General features: G+C 52.2%; 5 protein-coding genes across 5 annotated transcripts; 3 read left to right on the plus strand and 2 right to left on the minus strand.

Annotated features, from left to right (window-relative positions):
• Positions 1-274: 274 nt before the first annotated feature.
• On the minus strand, positions 275-1,531 carry BO83DRAFT_349299 (cupin domain-containing protein). The gene is made up of 2 exons (XM_025528863.1): positions 1,384-1,531; positions 275-1,338 (listed from the first exon to the last, which is right to left on the minus strand). The coding sequence occupies exon 2, from the start codon at positions 1,062-1,064 to the stop codon at positions 387-389; it is 678 nt and encodes a 225-aa protein (XP_025382469.1). The 5' UTR covers positions 1,065-1,338; positions 1,384-1,531; the 3' UTR covers positions 275-386.
• A 670-nt stretch (positions 1,532-2,201) lies between these two features.
• On the plus strand, positions 2,202-4,370 carry BO83DRAFT_421518 (FAD-dependent oxidoreductase; the record flags this gene model as incomplete). Its single annotated transcript, XM_025534998.1, has 5 exons — positions 2,202-2,313; positions 2,373-3,577; positions 3,965-4,043; positions 4,103-4,166; positions 4,301-4,370. 5 exons carry the CDS (start codon positions 2,202-2,204, stop codon positions 4,368-4,370), a joined length of 1,530 nt encoding a protein of 509 aa, XP_025382470.1.
• A 434-nt stretch (positions 4,371-4,804) lies between these two features.
• BO83DRAFT_372227 (RNA-binding protein) lies at positions 4,805-6,705 on the plus strand. Its single transcript, XM_025529972.1, has 5 exons — positions 4,805-4,919; positions 5,016-5,094; positions 5,181-5,460; positions 5,518-5,955; positions 6,011-6,705. Exons 2-5 carry the CDS (start codon positions 5,055-5,057, stop codon positions 6,273-6,275), a joined length of 1,023 nt encoding a protein of 340 aa, XP_025382471.1. The 5' UTR covers positions 4,805-4,919; positions 5,016-5,054; the 3' UTR covers positions 6,276-6,705.
• A 1,168-nt stretch (positions 6,706-7,873) lies between these two features.
• On the plus strand, positions 7,874-17,448 carry BO83DRAFT_403709 (HbrB-domain-containing protein; the record flags this gene model as incomplete). The annotated part of the gene is made up of 11 exons (XM_025533643.1): positions 7,874-7,924; positions 8,210-8,282; positions 8,333-8,919; positions 8,966-9,554; positions 10,547-13,080; positions 13,117-13,168; positions 13,215-13,323; positions 13,369-13,854; positions 14,419-14,518; positions 14,923-15,475; positions 15,509-17,448. 11 exons carry the CDS (start codon positions 7,874-7,876, stop codon positions 17,446-17,448), a joined length of 7,074 nt encoding a protein of 2,357 aa, XP_025382472.1.
• Positions 17,449-17,755: 307 nt separating this feature from the next.
• BO83DRAFT_272845 (uncharacterized protein) lies at positions 17,756-18,285 on the minus strand (the record flags this gene model as incomplete). The annotated part of the gene is made up of 2 exons (XM_025527062.1): positions 17,756-17,923; positions 18,037-18,285. Coding segments are annotated over 2 exons (417 nt in total), but the record flags the coding sequence as incomplete, so codon positions are not given.
• Positions 18,286-19,494: the final 1,209 nt, after the last annotated feature.

Genomic DNA, 19,494 nt, shown 5'->3' on the forward strand with positions numbered 1-19,494 from the left:
CAAGGAGAGCACCAACGTAGAGTCAGTTACCGCTAGAGTTAGCTGAGTCGGGCGTCGATACTTAGTAGGCTCTCCGAAAGGCTAGAACCGACAACACCCCGAGCTATTTAGTTGATGTTGAACAAATGATGGTGTGGACCAGTACTATGGTGGCTATTCACCGATCACGGTAGCATCACGAGGTGTATATCTGAAGCCAATCGTGAATTTACTTCTACTCCAGATTAAAGCGGCGTTGGACCCTTTACTAATGCAAACTGTGTAGTTACTGCAACTGCATACTTGGCAACGAGAGTATCACATATCATGCAGGCAGCCTAACGTTCAACCCACATCCAACCCTGACGTGGCAAACACTATACACAAAACAACTTGCACTCAATCAATCAATCAACACCTCTTCTCTTCACCCTCTTCCCCTCCTTAGCAGCTCGAATAACCTCCTTAATCCCCTGTGCCGTATACTCATCATAAGCAGCCCTCAACCCCCAGACCGCCGAACCCACCAACGCAACCAAACCCAAAAACACATGCGTAACAACCCACTGCACGCCAAAGAACCCTCTACAAAACACGGGCCAATTATCCAAGCCATGGCAAATCACCCACAGCTGCAGCGTCAACCACCACTCACTTCTCGGCGGTGTCTTCCCATCACTCGTCTCATCCAGAATGACACTATTCAAGTTACGGAAGAACGCAATCTTGAACGAATCCGCCGGCGCCGTCCACTCATCGACAATTAAATCCCCCTCTTCTTGCTCGGGAGCTCGACCCCATTCATGGACCGTGAATAATGGGATCGGCACGTTGCCATCCGACGGCCGATAGACTTTGTATTCCCCGTTTAGGGTGAACCAGGCGGCGCCTTGCACGACGCGGAAGTATTCGACGCGCTTTTCATGCCAATGTGGGCCTGAGGTCCAGGTGCTGCCTGGAGGTAAAGTGATGCGGACTTTGCAGGAGGCGGAGGTATATTTGGGGAATTCGTAAACGACGTCGCCGGGGCGGGTGAAGGTGAATTTGTTGATGGTGTCGGTTCTTCTTCTTGGCGGGTTTGACATGGTTTTTTTATAGCGCAAGGTGCAGGTTTTTATTGATTGCGGAGATTAAGCTATAGCCAGTGGTGGGTATTTGGGTGAATTGACTTGAAGGATATTCACAGCATTGCGTGCAGTAAGTTAGAGGGACGTGAGTATGTTTATATGGATTAAAGTATGTACACTTACTAGATTCGGTGGTGATGGGTAGACGTATCATAAACGCTGGGCTCGTTCGGGTTGGACGTGCAGGTAAATAGGCTTTGGGTTTAAGTTCCACGGGGCGGAATTGGACTCTCTGACCGTAATTAGTTATTTTTAATACTGTGGTTGTAAGACTGACTGATTGGAGCTGTATGGTGTTTAAACTCGGTATGCAAGGAGGAGGGGTTACATCGTAAGGTGTCCAATCATCGGGTTTCCGTTTGCGCTCGATCTGTCACGCCAACGACAACGTGCATTTCAGCTGAGCACATCACCTCTGCAATGATTAACATGATTACGGAGTAGTATGCAATTGCGTCGCATTGTTGCCCGAGGTTAGATTAATATCAGCCAAAGATGAGGGGGTGTCGGATATTGCGGTCCTTCGGGGTTTGAGCATTACTGTTTACTAGTACTAGTATACTGTTACTACGAAGTACTAGTACTAGTATACTGTGACTACGGAGTACTAGTACTAGGTATTTCTACACATGACTTGCATCCAAGTGTCGGTATTGTTACGGTATCTACTATGTTCTTCTCTCTCATGTCCTTGTCTGATGCCTGGATGGTTGGAATTGAGTTCAGCTCCTCACCTACCTCAATGCAGCATCGTCGTCACAGCTGCATATAACAGACTACTAATGTGCCGCTCCAACGTGCTAGTCTTTACTTATTACGTATGGCTCGTGCAATGCTAGGAGCAAGATGTAAGTACGGCTGAAAGGTGGCCCACATGGTTGCTCTTCATGTTGATCTCATGGCCCTGCCTGCCTGATGACGGTAAAGGGTCGAAAATGAGACAAGTGCGACAGCTATTGCCAGTATAGACTTTGCGCAAGTCTTCTCATGGTTTATATCGCGTAATTAGTGAGCGTGCCTCAGCTATATAAGCTCGCTCCTCGTCTTCTCGTTGAGTATACCTGAAGACATCTAAGAACAATGAATATGACTACAATGGCTGCAGACGGAAAAATTGTCATCGTTGGTGGTGGGCCAGTGGGCTCCCTGGCGGCCCTCTATGCCAGCCATTACCATGACAATGTAGAAGTATACGAACTGCGTGGCGGTATGTTCTTCACAAACAACCCCTATACCCATGCATCCAGCTAACAAGTCCTCCTCTAGATGAGCGTCTCAACCCATCAGGCGCCTCTCCCCTGCTTCAGAAATCCATCAACTTCACTCTCTCCGAACGGGGCATCAGAGCCCTCGAAAAGTCCGGTCGAACTGACCTCCTCCGCGCCATCATGCGCACTGCCATCCCCATGCACGGCAGAATGGTCCACGGAAGAAGCGTCTCAGGCAAACTTCAACAGACATTCCACCAATACGATGTACACGGAAACTCCTTATACTCTCTAGACCGCAAAGCCCTCAACGTCGCCCTCCGTCAAGAGCTCGACGCCACCCCTAACGTGAAGATGTTCTTCCACCACAAGCTCGTCCGAGCAGACATGAAAGCCCGCAAGGTCTGGTTCGAACAACGAGAAGAACCCTCGCCATCCACCTCACCACCCACTACTACTACACCACCCCCACCCAAAGAAGTCCCCTTCGACTTCCTCATCGGCGCGGACGGCGCCCACTCCACCACCAGACAACAAATAATGCGCCACACCCCGCTCGACTACCAACAACAATACGCCGACACAGTATGGTGCGAACTACGCATCCCACCCAGCGAAAAGACCAACTCCTTCCGACTCCCCGCCAACTACCTCCACATCTGGCCCGGAGGGCAATACATGTTCTGCGCATTCCCCTGCCCGGACCAATCCTTCAACTGCATTCTCTTCGCGCCAGCATCCTGTCTCGACTCTCTCAAATCCTCCCCTCCCACCACCCTCTTCGACTTCTTCGACACCCACTTCCCGGGCGTCTGCCCAGACCTGATCTCCCAATCCTCCCTGTCCCAACAATTCTACCAAAGCCCGCACCTCCCCCTCATCGGCATAAAATGCAGCCCGCACCATTACGGCTCCGCAGCCGTGATCATCGGCGACGCCGCGCACGCCATGTTCCCGTTCTACGGCCAGGGACTGAACGCAGGGATGGAGGACGTTCGGATCCTCTTCGATTTACTCGACGAGCACCGCGTGTTCAGTCACGGCAAGTTGTCGAGTAATAAGGATCATGCTCGCGCCGCGGCGTTGACGGAGTACTCGAACCAGCGTGTTCGTGATGCCCATGCTATTCATGACCTCTCCAGGAGGAATTATTTGGAGTTGCGGGGTGGGGTTAATTCGCCGGTTTATAAGGCGAGGAAGTATGTTGAGGAGGCGTTGCAGCGGTATGTGCCCGTTTTGGGGTGGAAGACGCTGTATTCGAGAGTGAGCTTTAGTGATCAGAGGTATTCGGAGGTTGTGGTTAAGAATCAGTGGCAGGGGTGGGTGTTGTTGCTTATGTCTGGGTTGGGAGTTCTCTTGCATATATTGGTGGTTGGGGTTATCGGGGGTGCGGTTTGGGGGTTGAAGGGGTGAGTAGCAGGTAGTCTTCTTTCTGGTTGGAATGTAGTGATATTCCTGGGTGGATTGGGATATCAAAATGGGATCATGATGGGGGAAGTGTAAATATTAGCATGATGTATACGAGTGACGAGGCGAAGTGGTGTTTCTATAGTTGAGAGTGAAAATTATATACCACAAGTTTACCGTTTATGCTTGAAGCTATCTTCTAAGTGATTTAGTCCGGGCACGGTGTTTTACTACTAATTGAAGTATAAGGGGTTTGGGTTGGCTACTTACTGTCTAAGTGAACAAATCATTCGGTATAATCGAAGTATAAGTAGGGCTAGTAGTATGTACATTAGTTAGTACCTTTACGCAATGACAGTACCAATTGCCCTTGATTTATAGTATTTCCAGGTAAAATACGTAGAATTTCGCCGAGCATCCGTGAGGTTCAAGTCATGTCCGACAGGTAGGGTAGTATGCTATGGGATACGGAGACCTTTAGGCTAGGACTCGTCCTACGATGATTGACTACTTGGTGGAATCGATTCACGAGTGAAGAAAATATCATTTTTGCATATAGATATATATATCTTGGAATAGGGCAAGGGAATACAAGTCATCACATCGTCAGACAGCAGTTGGAACGATTGTTGATCCGCATGTTTTGTAAACTCGGAACAGGTCTGTGTGAAATCTTGCTTCATCATTGAAGGATGACTTGTATGTGTGGAACGCTGTAAACAAAAAAAGCAATAAACAAATCGAAAAAAGTATTGGTGGCGATTGCAGATCTGCAGAGCAGATAACGGAATGCATTAATTCCGTGGCTTTGAAGCTGCTGTCTATTAGACAGTCACCATATCAGGTATATATCCTGTTGTCGAAATGAATGTGGAAGTAAGTGAAGATGAAATGAGAAAAAACAAAGGGCGGCTTTATATGAAGAAAATCTCCCCCGGTTCGCTAACAGGCCAATCATCGGCAGCGCAGAGATTAATCCATCTCCAGATGTTTGTTCTGTTTGCGGCATTTGCGCTGTTTGGCTCCATTTCGCATCAAAAAAATGTAGAGGGCAATTTTCTGACGCAGGCTACAGCGTCGACATTTTTTTGCGTTGGCATTCGCTTTTTCTGTTGTCCGGGGGACTTTCTCTTGCCTTGGACATTTTCTGGAAGGCATTCGTTGGCTTTCTGTGACTCTTGCTTTTGTCCTGTTCACAGTATGAATCCCCTCTTTTGACTACCATAATTATCTGTCCGATTAGGAAATAAGTAAATTCTGTGTCAATCCATACTAACGAACCTTGAATCCTTAGACTATACCCTCACCCCTCACTTCACATTCTACCGTCACAATGGTCGACGCTCCCGAGAGCCCGAGGCCCCAGGAACAAAGTGTGTAGGCGATCGCATTGGGCTGCTCATTTGGGGCTGAATCCAATTTTTCACGGCCATATCCTAAATCGCTAATGCGTGCCTAGCTCCCCAAAAGAATGTCTTCCAGAATGGGGTCAGAACCACAGGCCGGGCCTTCCACTCCCCCAACTGGCGTGTGAAGCGCGATGAGAGCCCTAGTGGCCAGAGCGCCGCTGCCGGGTCCCCCGGTCCCAAGACCAGCACCTCGAGAATTGCATTCAGCAGACCCAGCCCGCACGTGCCCCAGGCCATCTCGGAGGGCCGCCGTCTCTACGTGGGCAACATGCCCTACACGGCCAAGTCGGAGGATGTGCAGGCTCTCTTCGATGCGGCTGAGTTCCGAATGTATGGATTCTTTGAACAGAAGACACCCGTGGGAGTCACAAACTGAGTGCTTAATAGCGAGCGTATCGATATCGCCATCGATCCCTTCACCGGCCGCAACCCCTCATACTGTTTCGTCGATTTGGAGACCAAGGAGCTGGCTGAGCGCGCCATGACGGAGTTGGACGGTCGGGACATGCTTGGTCGTCCCGTCAAGATCAAGCCTGGTGTCGTGAAGACCCAGAGTGAGCGGGCTCAGCAGCAGCAACAGCAACAGCCGCGCTCGGATGCCTCCCCTCGTGAGACTCGCTCTTCTCCGTTCAGCATGGACCGATGGCGCCGCGGCGACGAGGCCCAGCCCCCGCGCACTCCGTCGAAGACCACTACCACCACCACCGCCAGTACCCCCTCCAACAGCGATCCCAGCCGTCGCCTCTATGTTGGCGGCCTCCCGAGGCTGACGGACCAGGAGGCGATCACCAGCAACATGACCAACTTCTTCAAGGATTACAAAGTGTATGGATTAGTCCCTGCGTGTATTGATTGTCCGGGATGCTAATTGACTGCATAGTGAGAATGTCAGCAAGCTGTTCGCTCCTCACCCCGCGAAGAGATTCGAGCCCGGTGACCACTACTACCTGTTCGTCGACTTCAGCAGCGTCGAGGAGGCTGAGAATGCCATGAACGCGCTGAACCGCGCGGAGGGTCCCTGGGGTGCTGTCCTCCGGGTCCAGAGAGCCCGTGGAGAGAACAACTCGCAAGAGCGGAGACCGAAGTGGTCGTCCAGCCGGGACGAAGCCACCCCAGTTGCTGAGGAGGTTGCGGCCGCCGCATAGTCTCACTAGCGCGACACATCGGAGCAATCATCCATCATGGGAACCAGACTTCATCCCCAACACTAAAAATAGATGCCTGACGTTGTTACGATATGAATAAGGGGCTTTCCACCCCCCAAAAAAGAAGTTACGAACTACGCTCATCCGCCTCCGCCTCCGTTGATAAGCCGCGAACCGGGAGCCAATGGCACGCCATGGGTCTGCGGAAAGGGGCAATGCTTAGCAAGGCTGCTGGAGAACCCGCGCTGAAGCACCTATCGATGGCCTCGACGTTTGTATCCATAGGGCTACGCATCTACCGTACGGATATGAGACGGAGACGGAGACTAAAAAAAGGGGGACACGGTTAAAAATATCGGCCCGATGGCCGGCAAAAGCATTGCATAGCAGGACGCCTGGAATTTTACCTATCTATAATATCCACAAATGCATATAATCACTCATGAATATCCATCATCATCTCTTGTACGTTTTCCATTTTCGGGTATATCTCGCAGTCAATAGATAGTAGGTAGTAGTAGTAGTTTGTACCGGTCACGCGCACTCGAGAAAACTTCAATTCCCGCAAACTAGACGGAATCGACCGGAGCATCACCCAATATTGGGCTCATTGGGTCCAGACTACGGCGAAAAATCGCTCATGTAAATCGACCCCAGGAGTACGGGGTAATGAGGAGTACGGCTGATAGTCGTCCAAAGTCCCACCAGGGAGACATGCAAGGGACCCAATCGGCGTGGCTCCATTCGATATCAAATCATTCAGGATTATAGTACCAAGTAAGTATCATGCGATCCTCGACTATAAGAAGTGTCACCAGGGGGGAGCCTCTCAGGAAATTTGCACCAAAGATTTCACGTCCAAGATCCAGACTCCCTTCATCCATCCCGACGCGCCCCTCTTCCATCCAGATTCGGTCGCGATTTTACCCGACGAAAACGCAGGAGATCACGTGTGGCCAGAAGGGAGGCAATATTACTACTACTAGTTCAATTCGGAGGGAAATTGTCGGGGGGGCTAGACGATCAGGCAAGACTGGGGAAATTTCCATCTCCCCGGATATTCTGCGACCGAAGTTTTCCAGAGGTGTTCTGAATTGCTTCGATCTACCTTCAGGGAGTGAATGAAACACTTTTAAAAGACTGGATACTTCCTGCCTGGAACTCTCGGCCTTGTTGCGACTGCCCCGCGGCATGACGTCTGTGCTTCTTGTTCTTCACCGCATCGAATTGTTGGGTTTAATGGCATCCAACCAGAGCTGCTGTTGATCGATTGACTTACTTCCACTACTTTGTACTACTTGCTATTGCTACTCCCCCCCCAATACCAAAGACAGGCCGGATCTGTCCAAACTCAACTTTCTAGAACATTTTCTCCCTCCGTCACGTCCCATTACTTGCAGATTCTATCACACTTTCGCTACTCTCACGCCCTGTGCCTTTTTTACCCGCTACTGACCTTATCCGTCCCTATATCCTTTCTTCCGGCTTGCGTCCGGTCGGGCACCCCTGGTGGCCGAGGTCTTGAGTTCGCCTCATCCCATTCAAGTCGATCCCAGTCAGGAGTCGACTCCCTTGCTCATTCCTTCCGCTCATTCATCATGTCGTCCGGTTCCGTTCGGAGGGGCAATGGCCATAATTATTTCGCCAGCGTAAGTGAAACAGTTCTTTTGTCGTTGTCTGTTGATTGAGTGGCGCGGTGAACCCAGTGTTGCCGGTGACGTTATGTACTGCCCTGACATGCGTCCGGTGAGGCTGTATACCCCTCCTTTTGGGAGGGGCAATTGCCCGAGTCTGCGATAAAACTGGACGTATCGCACTGCAACGCTACTTGGTTATTCTGTGTCATGGCTGTTTCGTCGCAAATTCTCACTCTTAATTTGGGCATCTACGTCGTTTTTCGCAATGGCAGCACTCCAGAGACTTACACTTTTTAGTCCGATGACTCGAAGATCTGTGTGGTCATGGTTGGCCTCCCAGCCAGAGGCAAGAGTCTCATTGCTGGAAAAGGTACGCTCTGGTGATTTTGGCTGTTGGACGTCAGGCACTAATTGATGTAGCTATGCGATATCTTGCCTGGGTTGGCATCCCCGCTCGGGTATTCAACGTCGGCAGCTACCGTCGTGCAGGCACGCCACAGCCCAATGCGAACTTCTTCGACCCTCATAATACCGAAGGCGAGAAAATGAGACGCGCCGCCGCTGAGGCTGCGGTGTCTGATATGCTCCAGTGGTTTCAGTCCGGGAAAGGCGTCGTAGCTATCTTGGATGCGACCAATTCCACGAAAGAGCGACGGCGCTGGATCCATGAACGCTGCCAGGAGGCAAACGTCGAAACATTATACGTCGAGTCAATATGTGATGATGAAGACTTGATTATGAACAACATCTTGGAAGTCAAGACAACGTCGCCGGACTACAAGGGGCAGGACCCGGAAGTTGCTGCTCTCGACTTCCGTAACCGTATTCGCAATTACGAGAAGGTCTATGAGACCATTGACGATAACGAGAAGCACTTCACCTACGTCAAACTCATCAATGTCGGATCGACCGTCATCATTAATCAGATTAAGGATTACCTTTCCAGTCGGCTGGTCTACTACATCCAGAACCTTCACATCAAACCTCGCTCGATCTGGTTATCTCGAGTAAGTTTTCCTCCTCTTGGAAATACGATTGATCTAACGTATGTAGCACGGCGAGTCAGAATATAATCTAACGGGAAAAATTGGCGGCGACTCCAACATTTCAGAACGAGGAGAGGCATACGCCCGAGCGCTGCCCGGGTTATTAAAGAAGTCCGGGGTCCCACCCAACACCAAGATCGTTATTTGGACGTCAACTCTGAAACGTACGATCCAAACAGCTCGTCATCTCGCCGCGGAGACGGGCTTCGAGAAGCTAGAGTGGAAGGCGCTGGATGAGCTCGACTCTGGGGTCTGCGATGGACTCACGTACGAGCAGATTGCGGAGAAGTACCCGGAAGACTTTGCTGCGCGCGACGAGGACAAGTACAACTACCGCTACCGGGGTGGCGAGTCTTACCGCGATGTGGTCATCCGGCTAGAGCCAATTATTATGGAGCTGGAGCGTAGCGAGAACGTCATCATTGTCACGCACCAGGCCGTGCTGCGCTGCATCTATGCCTACTTCCTTAACACGCCGCAGGAGCAAAGTCCCTGGATGGAGGTGCCGCTCCATACGCTAATCAAGCTTACACCGCGCGCATACGGCACCGACGAGCAGCGCTTCAAGGCAGACATCCCCGCTGTTTCGACATGGCGTGCGAAGGGCACATCGGCCAAACACCAGGAATATCCCACGGAGATCAAAGCATGATCTGAGAGGCATTCCGACGACTATTATTATATTTGAAGCTTCAAACACATTAGACCTTTCGGTCTTATAGTTATCCTACCTATCGGTTTTGCCTTCTCTCATTCCCGATCGGGATCTGGCTTGCCTTCACATTGTACATGCGCCGTGCGTTCACTCCATTCTTTGGTCTTGATATTTGCAAAAGTCCGGATTCCTTGTCGGTCGCGGTTCTGTCGGGCTGTGTTATGGGTTTTGATCGGTCGGTTGGCAGTTATGGAATTGATTCATTGCATGGGATCGGAGCTTTAAGCCAGCGGATGGCACACCCATGGATGGGATAGTAGCGGTGTGTGCAGGACATCCATCCATCGGTTAGCTTAGCATAATAGACTAGATACTCAAGACAACGTTGACATAATCATTGCTACAAAATACTATAAAACTAAATGACATGTAAGGGATGCTGTCACAAGGTAAACCAGAATATAGATAGAATAGTTGTAGTACAGCCAGCCGGGGAAACCCATCTTGGCACACGGCCCGGGAAGACAGGCAGGGCAGCTGTCCGGTCCAGCTGGACACTCCTCCACTCCGTAGGAGCTCCGCCGCTATCAATCAACCTCCGCCCAACCACCGCACCACATCACTCAACCTACATACTTACAACGAACACCCATACCATGACACCCACTTCCACCTTCTAACTCCGCCCTTCCCCCCGAGAGACTAATTGCACATTTTCCACACCCACGACATGACATGAACCTAATCCGCGATCGCGAACGGCGCATTACCTACCTACCTACCTCCCGAGCATCCTTCCTCCACAACGTACCGAGCTAGCTAGCTAGCTAGCTAGCCAGCACACCGCCCTACACTATACGCCTACCGATACCTTGAATATACACACAACACATACATACATACATTCGCAGAAGAGAGCAAAGACACAGACAGGGGGTGGAATATTCTCAACGACGATGTTATCCGCATTTACGGCCCGTCCGCTCGTGGAACTCAAACCGCGCGACCGATCACGGATAGAATCCGTGCTGGCGTATGGGGATCGCGTCCTGGCGGGGCTGAATAATGGGAGTTTGAGAATATATCGGGTGAATGAGGAGGAAGAAGAAGAAGAGGAAGGAGGAGAAGAGGGGGCACAGCAGCAGGATAGGAATGGGAAGGGGAAGGGGAAGAAAGATACTACCGAGCGACAACAACATGGAAACGGCAACGGCAATGGCAACGGAGAGACGGAGATAATCGCAAACGGGACTACGAACGGTAACCGAGAACAACAACAGCATAGCAAGAAACCCACGGAGCTGCTCCGCGAAGTGGAAAAGTTCTCGCGGTACAAGATCGAGCAGTTGGCGTTGATTAAGGAGGCCAAGGTGCTTGTTTCTCTGTCCGGGGGATATGTGTCGTTGCATGATCTGGGGACGTATTCGTTGCAGGAGCAATTGGCGAAGACGAAGGGGGCGACGACGTTTGCGGTGACGTCGAATATTGAGAATGATTCCGAAACGGGTGTGCCTGCTATTGTGTCGAGGGTGGCGGTGGCGGTGAAGAGGAAGATAATGGTGTGGGTGTGGAGGGATATGGAGATGGAAGCGGGCGGGCCTATGGAGATGACGCTTGTGAGTGGGATTAAGACGTTGACGTGGGTGTCTGGAACGAGGTTGGTGGCTGGGTTGGGGTCTGGGTTTGTCATGGTTGATATTGAGGGGGATGGTGGTGGGACGGTGACGGATTTGACTGGTCCGTCTGGGATAGGGGGTTTAGGGGGTCAGGAGAGTACGGGGAGACTGGCAGGGGTGGGAGTCGCCAGTATGAGTTATATGGGGCTTGGGGGCAGTGCGCCGAAGCCGTTGGCAACGAGGTTGAAGGAGGGCCAAGTGTTGCTGGCGAAGGATATCAATACGCACTTTATTGATGTGCAGGGGAATTCGCTTGGGAGGAGGCAGATACCCTGGAGTCATGCGCCGGCGGATATAGGGTATTCGTATCCGTTTCTGTTGGCGCTGCATGATGCTTCGAAGGGAGTGTTGGAGGTGCGGAATCCGGAGACGTTGTCACTGTTGCAGTCGGTGCCGTTACCGTCTGCCAGTATTATGCATATCCCGCAGCCGACAATTAGTCTGGCGCATGCTGGGAAGGGCTTCTTGGTGGCGAGTGATCGGACAATATGGCGGATGGAGGCGCTGAGTTATGATACGCAGATTGACTCGCTGGTCGAGAAGGGGTATCTGGACGAGGCGATCAGTCTGGCTAGTATGCTGGAGGATGCCCTGCTGAGGGATAAGCAGGGCCGGCTGCGCCAGATCAAGCTGGAGAAGGCTGAGGGGCTGTTCAAGATGCGAAAGTATACTGATTCGATGGATCTATTCACGGAGATATCTGCGCCCCCGGAGACGGTCATACGACTGTATCCGAAGATCATCGCGGGGGAGCTGTCGTCGATTGTCGAGGAGCCGGAGGAGTCCGAAGATGGGACGACAGATAGCCAGTCGAAGACGCAAGAGAACAATAGCCCAGCGGACGCGCCGGCTGTGGATGAGCCGCCAGCGCCGAAGACACTCTCGCATGCTCCGTCTGTGATGTCTCTTCTGCGGACGCGGACAGATGATGCCAGCGATGCGGGCAGCATCCGGGGCAAGGTCGTCGAGGAGGCCAAGAGCGACAAGGCGCTGGAAGGGGCCGATCTCAAGCTGGCAGTTCGTGACCTGCAGAGGTATCTGGCGGATGTGCGGAGGCGGTTCCAGCGCTTCTTGAACCCGGATGGGACGCTGAAGGTGGTCGATGCGACGACGGACGGCGCGAACGATGCGTTGACGGACTCGGTCATGAAGCTGCTGAGCATTGATCCGGAGGGTGAGTATGATTTTGGGGAAAAGCTGCGGGAAAAGGCAAGACTCGTGGATACGACTCTCTTCCGGGCGTACATGTACGCTATTCCAGCTCTGGCGGGGTCATTGTTCCGCATTGCCAACTTCTGTGACCCGGATGTAGTGATGGAGAAGCTGGAGGAGACAGGACGTCACAACGATTTGATTGACTTCCTATACGGGAAGAAGCTGCATCGGCAGGCGTTGGAGCTACTCCAGAAGTTTGGACAAGCCGACGAGGAAGAAGAGACGGCGCCGCAGCTGCACGGGCCGAAGCGAACAGTCAATTATCTGCAGAATCTGTCTCCAGACCATATTGACTTGATCCTCGAGTTCGCTGAGTGGCCGGTACGGCAAGACCCTGAGCTGGGCATGGAGATTTTCCTGGCAGATACGGAGAACGCGGAGACGCTGCCAAGAGACCGCGTGCTAGATTTCCTGCAGGGCATTGATGTCAACCTGGCTGTCCGATACCTGGAGCATATCATTGGGGAGTTGAATGATATGACACCAGATTTGCATCAGAGACTGCTCGTCCTTTACTTGGAACGACTGAAGAAGCATCAAGCGAAAGAGTGGGAGTTTTCGAGTCTGGATGACTATGTTAATTGGCAGAGCAAGTTCTTGAATATGCTCAAGTCCAGCTCCCAGTATTCTCCGGCTAAAATCCTTGATCGATTGGACCGGGATGGTAAGTACCCTCCTTGCGCTTACATTGCGTTGCTGACTTGCGACAGATCCCGAGTTCTTCGAGGCGCGAGCGATTGTCTTCAGCAAAATGGGACAGCACCGGCAGGCACTGGAAATCTACGTGTTCAAGTTGGAAGACTACGTCAAGGCTGAAGAGTGAGTTGCATCTATCGATTTACATGAGTTCTGCTAACCGTTCAGATACTGTAATCATCTCCATAAAATGGAGGATACGACTGCTGCGGATGGAGCGGCTTCGCGCTGTGTAGCTCTACTGCCGTATGAGGATGACAAGCCACCGATCTATTTGACTCTATTGTCTCTATATCTATCGCCGCCGCATGGCTACAAGCCACGGTACGGGCCCGCGCTTGAGGTGCTGGCCAAACATGGATCCCGGCTGCCACCTAATTCGGCTCTGGATCTGATCCCGGAATCGCTCCCGGTCAAAGAGCTCGAGTTTTATTTCAAGGGCCGTATGCGGGCCGCCAACACAATCCTTAACGAGAGCCGGATCGTGGCCAACCTGCAAAAGGCAGAAGACATCAAGACGCAGGCGCAATTGTTGGTAGGAGAGGGGACGGACGGGCGATCGACGCGCTCGCGACATGTCACCATTACCGAAGAACGGGTCTGCGGCATCTGCCACAAGCGGATTGGAGGCAGTGTGATTAATGTGTTTCCGGAGTGAGTATCACCATTCTCCTGGACTTGAGCCTGGCTAACTGAAGGCAGTAACACGGTTGTCCATCTTGGCTGTGCCAATCGCATGCGTTGAGCCTGATTTGTGTGTATATAGAGGTTCATGGTTTTTTGTGGTATCGGTTATCGAGGTTTATCTGTTGCTTTTCCTGGTTTCTTTTCTTTTTCTCGCTTTGTTTGATCTTCCTTCCGCATTTCCTGGCCATGTCTTGTTCAACGAAAGCATACCGGAGTGGCGGACATTTCCTACACGATGATACCCCGGGATAGCGGTATTCAAGGATCCATGCATATGATTTATTTAGTCGTGATTCGTTCTTCGTCAGCCGTAGCATCCACACTCTCACTCTCGGCCGTCTCACTTCCAGATGTGGCCGAATCAAGCATCCTCTTCCACAACCTCCTCTCCGTAGTTTTCCTCCTCCTTGGCTTCCTTATCAGAGACCTTTTGACCCTGTGCCTCGGCAGCCTTCTTGTCCTCTTCCATGCGCTCGGTCAGAAATACGTTGATATCGTTTTGCAGAGTGGGTACGAGCTTGCGTAGTTCAGCGAGATAGGTCACCTTCTGAGGGACGGCGTCGGCGGAGGGGAGCGGGGAAGAAATGCTGTGCTCGAAAGTGCGAGACTGGTCGGGAGCGACATAAGCAGCGTGGAGCTTGTTGGCAGACATTGTGAGAGGTTGCGTGGCGGATGAAAATACAATAATAATCAAGGAATATGTCGCGGGGGAAGGAATCAAAGTGGGATGGATAAAGTTGGAGAAAGAAAGGACGTGCGGGCGGGAGGGGAAGACTTGCTTTGCGCTGGATTTGTTTCACGAGCGAAGATCGTCCGGCCGGGCGCCTTTTCGGTCGCTGATCCTCCCCAAGGCGGCTGAAAGCTAAAACAAGCAATCAATCAATCCAGGGGATCTAGACTGACTGGTTTTCGCCGCCAGCACGACTTTTCTCCTCCTCCCCTCATATCATGGGTTCGGGGTTTGTGTCTCGATAGCATTGTCTCCGAAGCCATCTATTCGCTCACATCATGTTGCGCTCGCCGGTGTCGCCCGAGCGATCCTCGTCTCGCTCACCTCTTCCTCCTCATCCTCCTCCTCATCCACTTTCACAGCCCCCTCGCCGCTCCTTCGACGACTTCTCCTACGCCCGCCCTGCTTCCTCAGGCAGTGATGCCTCGTCGATTACTTCCAATGTGACCACCATCTCGCCGCGTCACTCTGCCCTCAATCCCGGTGCCGTGTCGGTGACCTCCTCTCCTCGTCCTCCACGTACCTCTTCCATCACCGCCAACACCACCGCTCCTCTTCCTCCTCCCATCTCGACCGCCACCACAAATACTACCTCCTCTTCTTCTACGATTCGATCTCCCGTCTCCTTCATGCCTCATGGTGAGATCCTGAGCAGGAAACCGTCGGGTCGTGGTGGCCCGCCGGAACTGCAGAGACGCTCTCGTCACCACTCGCAGGGCTTCTTCGAGCCATCCCTCCCCACCGCATCCTCCTCCGAGGCTACCATCTCCGCTTCCAGAATCGCAGCCCAGGCGGCCATGCTCCAGCAACAGCAGACCGCTCCCCAGAATCCTCCTAAGCGTCCTCCGCCAGTGCGGGGTGTGTCAGAAGACGGTTCTCGGTCCCGACGAGGGGGGAGCGCTTCCCCTCCGCCCCCGCCGCCTCCAGCGCCGTTGTTTGCGCCCCCAACAAGCGCGGGAAGTGCGTCCGGGGCATCATATCAGAGTGGGTCTGCAAATGGGAATACACATGCCGCAACGACGGCGGCAAATGTGGTGTTTCCCCGGAATCCCGCGCTGCAGCCGCCCGGCCTGGAGCCGCCCGCAGAGCGGGAGCACAAGCACAAGGGCGAGAAATCGAAGATGAAGCTATTTTCGAAACCGAAACATATTGGGATAAGCCGGGACAAGGACGGGATCAGCAAGGACCGGGGCCTGCCGTCGCCGAGTAAGATGGGTTTTCCGAGCGGGGGATTATCGCGGATCGTGAGTGCGTCGACGACGAGCTTGGCTGATACGTTTCCCTCGAACAATTCGTCACTCTACAACTTGTCGAATGCGTCGGTAAGTACTGTGGTTCCGGCCGATAAGCCGACGGGGAGTGAGAAGGAGAAAGAGAAGGATAAGGATAAGCACAAGCATCACTTCTTGTCGCGGCAGAAGTTGAAGCTGAAAGACCGAGATGATCATTACAACTTGCCGCTATCGTCGGCGTCGAGTAACTCGAAACCTTCGGATCCGAACGCCCCTCAGTCGCTGTATTCTTTTACGCCGGCTTCGCCAGGTGCGGTCACGACTACGTTTGGGAAAAGCGTGAGCGGCTTAGACCTGCTCCACGGGTTACGAGATAAGAAGAAGGAAGAGAAGGCATTAGAGTCGGAACAGCTGGACTGGGTGGCCAACTCGTCGGGACCTGCGCCGGGGACATTTGCGGGGCCGTCGTCGCTGGGCAGCTCCACGGGAGTTCTCGCAGAGGCAGCTCTTCGGGAGACACTCCAGGGTTTTGGACTGAATAACATGACGCCGGAAGATGCGTGGGACTTTCTCAAGGCCAAGCTCATGGTCATCTTTGACGGAGAGGATGTTCGCATCGCCATCGAGGATCTCAACAAGCTGGTCCTCATTCATATCCAGCGTTGCGTCCAGAAACGCATGCCCACCGCAGTGGTAGACGACTTGCGCGAGCTATTAGAGACAGGGTGTGCATCTTTGAACCATACGCTGAACGGCATCCCCGATGAGAAGCTGGTCCCTCATCTGGTGCAAGTATGGATGCTCGTGTTCGGCACGATCCTGCCCTTCATCCAAGCTGTCTTTCTGCCCCTAGACCTTGAGTTCAAGGGATGCGGGTCCGTGATGAACCGCCGAGAAGCCAGTGAGTTCTGGTCATCCACGTTCAACGGAGAATACGCCGGCTGCGATCTGGACGTGCGCAACCTCGTTTTGATTGCCTTCCGCGACATGGTCATCCTCTACCGGTATGACGTGCTAAAGGCAACCTTCTCCCGCCTGAGCTTAGACAGCATCAAACTCGGCACGGCAGCGCTGAGCGTCACGACCAAGAGCAGCAGCAACAGCGCACGGCCGACGACATCGGCCTCGCTGGACGGCGGGTTCGGCAGCTACAGCTCGCAGTCGTCGACTCTCCTCAACACCGCGAACAGCTACTCATCTGACTCACTAGACTGCAACCGCAGCCGGGCGGCGTCCAACACGTCCAACCCGGACCAGCTGATCTTCCAGTCATTCTCGTCACCGACGCAACGGCCCAGTATCATCCACCGGTCCTCGCACACAGACACGTCACACATCATCACGGAGACCGTGGGACGGATGCTGCAGTGCGTCAGCGTGTTGGCCAGCGTGCAAACCGGCGATCGAGCACAAGAGCAGATCGAGATCTTGAGCAAGGAGCTAAAGCATAATTGGCTAGGCCGTGGGCGCACGGGACGAGACCGGCGTGGGTTCGTAGGGACGAAGATTCGGCCAGCGATAGTAGCCCGCACAGACAGTGATGATTATATGAGGGATGGGATGGAGGATTACGGGCGTCGGGAATTAAGTGTATTGTGATTGTTTCTTTTCCCCGTTTTGATTATGATACCTCGAGTACAGAGAATTGGAGTAAACTAGCATTGATTGACTATCCTTATCTTGAATGAAAGCCAGCTGTCTGTCTGTCTGTCTGTCTGTTTGTCTGTCTGTTTGTCTGTCTGTTTGTCTGTCTGTCTGTCACTTTATGACTTCCCAATACCCACCAGCAAGCTCAACAGCGGAAGACCACAAAGCCATAGCCGTAGCCATAACCATAACCATAACTCAGCTAATCCTCCTCACCCTCATCACCACCACCACCATTAGCAGCAGCAGCAGAAGCAGCAGCAGAAGCACTCTTCTTCCCCTTCTCCATCTCCCTCACATACTTCCTCAAACACTCCCCAGGATAAGTTCCCCCACCAGCCTTTCCCACCTCCTCAGCAATCAATCTCCACTTCTCCGTTTCCAATCGTCCCTCAACATCCTTCTTAGCTTGGAGGATTTTTGCTTCCTGTCACATAGTATACACGCATTAGTTAAACCTTCTTCCTTTTTCCCCCTCCCCCCATAAAAATACATAGATATATATATATATAGAATGGAAATGGAAAAGGGAGGGAATACATCACCCGGATCCACCACCACAAAATTCTTCTTCATGGTGTTATACCTCGCTCGGAGGGTCGACCCGCCCACACTGATCCCCGTCAGATCCGTCCATGCCTGGTTGATGGCGGACCAAGGGGTGGAGGCCTCGTCGCGAAGACGGAGGATGAGAAGGTCGGAGGCGCTGGCGGAGGCGAGGGTCGTTGGGATGGGTGGAAGGGGGGTGCGAGCTTTAGTACGTTTGTTGTTGTTGGGGCTGGTGGTGCTGGTTGGGGTGGGGGGGGGAGGATGATGGGGTGAGACGTTTTTTGCTGTTGGGAGTTGGGGTTTTGGGGGTCTAATTATGGGTTATCTTGGTTAGTTGTGTGTGTTTTATATGGTATGGTTGTTAATGTGGGTGTGGTGGTGGGGAGTGTATAGAGTATAGTATGGTACTTACCATTGCCACGCCGTTCTTCTTGGTAGGGGTCTTTGGAGCAGTGATGTTCTGACCGGGGGTATTGTTGATAGGGGTGAAGGTGGTTGACATCTTGTTAATGTCTTAGTATTTGTGGTAGTGGTGATGTGGTGATGGGATGGGATGGGATGTAGAAGGATGATGGAGGGAGGTGGGAATGGGAATGGGAATGGGAAGATGAGAGTGGCAGAAGGGGATGAACAAAATAGAAGTGAGTTCTGTCAGTGTTGATGTGACAGTGAAGTGAATTCGATTTCTCTGTTCTGTTATGGTTAAGTGAATTGTAGTTGTGGATCGGCTGGGTTGGGTTGCTATGGGTGGTTGGTTACTATGCTTGTGTTTGGTAGGAACTACCCAGGGTTTGGGAAGCGTTGTAGTCTATGTATCTTGATATTATGTGTAGTTGTTTGGGTGTGAATTGTTGGTAAGGATGATGTTTATAGAATGTAGCAGAGATGAGTGCGGTGTATACTGCTTGTATATCATAGGAATTTAGATGGGAGTGAAATGTATGCAACTATGGAGCACTACGCTTGAAGGCGATGATGCTAGCTAGGTATAGATGACAATTGAAGTTGATTTGTGTAGATGTAACAACGTCAAGTTTACTGGCTTGTGTAGGCATGCTCCGGGATATCTGGAGATATCGGGATCATCCACATATTTGCATACTATAAATAGTGGTTTCAGTCTCATATTGACCCAAGGTATACCTGTAGAGTATGCTCACTGTCTATTGTTCGTTACAGATCTGTAATGTCTACCCTATTATTATTAGTGGTAGGAACATATAGTTGTATTGGAATGCGAGTAAGCATCTTAATTCGAGATCTAAAACTCTCGGTTGGAAGACATGGATGTTGCTTAGGGTTGACGGTACAAAAGTACGGAGCCGGGGTACTTTGCCGCGGGTGTCCATCCGGGGACATTGCGATGGAGTCGGGATTCTTCACCTGGTTCAGCTGCAGGCAGACAGGGATCTGGAACTGGAACGGAGAATATCAGTTGGTTAGAACTCG

Source organism: Aspergillus eucalypticola, assembly GCF_003184535.1.
Source record: "Aspergillus eucalypticola CBS 122712 chromosome Unknown BO83scaffold_43, whole genome shotgun sequence".
Classification (NCBI taxonomy): Eukaryota; Fungi; Ascomycota; class Eurotiomycetes; order Eurotiales; family Aspergillaceae; genus Aspergillus; species Aspergillus eucalypticola.

Excerpts from the sequence above, each read along its gene's own strand:
- BO83DRAFT_349299 (XM_025528863.1), bottom strand. The coding sequence starts at position 1,064 with ATGTCAAACCCGCCAAGAAGAAGAACCGACACCATCAACAAATTCACC.
- BO83DRAFT_372227 (XM_025529972.1), top strand. The coding sequence starts at position 5,055 with ATGGTCGACGCTCCCGAGAGCCCGAGGCCCCAGGAACAAA. Across the intron at positions 5,095-5,180 it reads CCCGAGGCCCCAGGAACAAA|CTCCCCAAAAGAATGTCTTC; the intron begins GTGTGTAGGCGA and ends ATGCGTGCCTAG. Across the intron at positions 5,956-6,010 it reads TTCTTCAAGGATTACAAAGT|TGAGAATGTCAGCAAGCTGT; the intron begins GTATGGATTAGT and ends TTGACTGCATAG.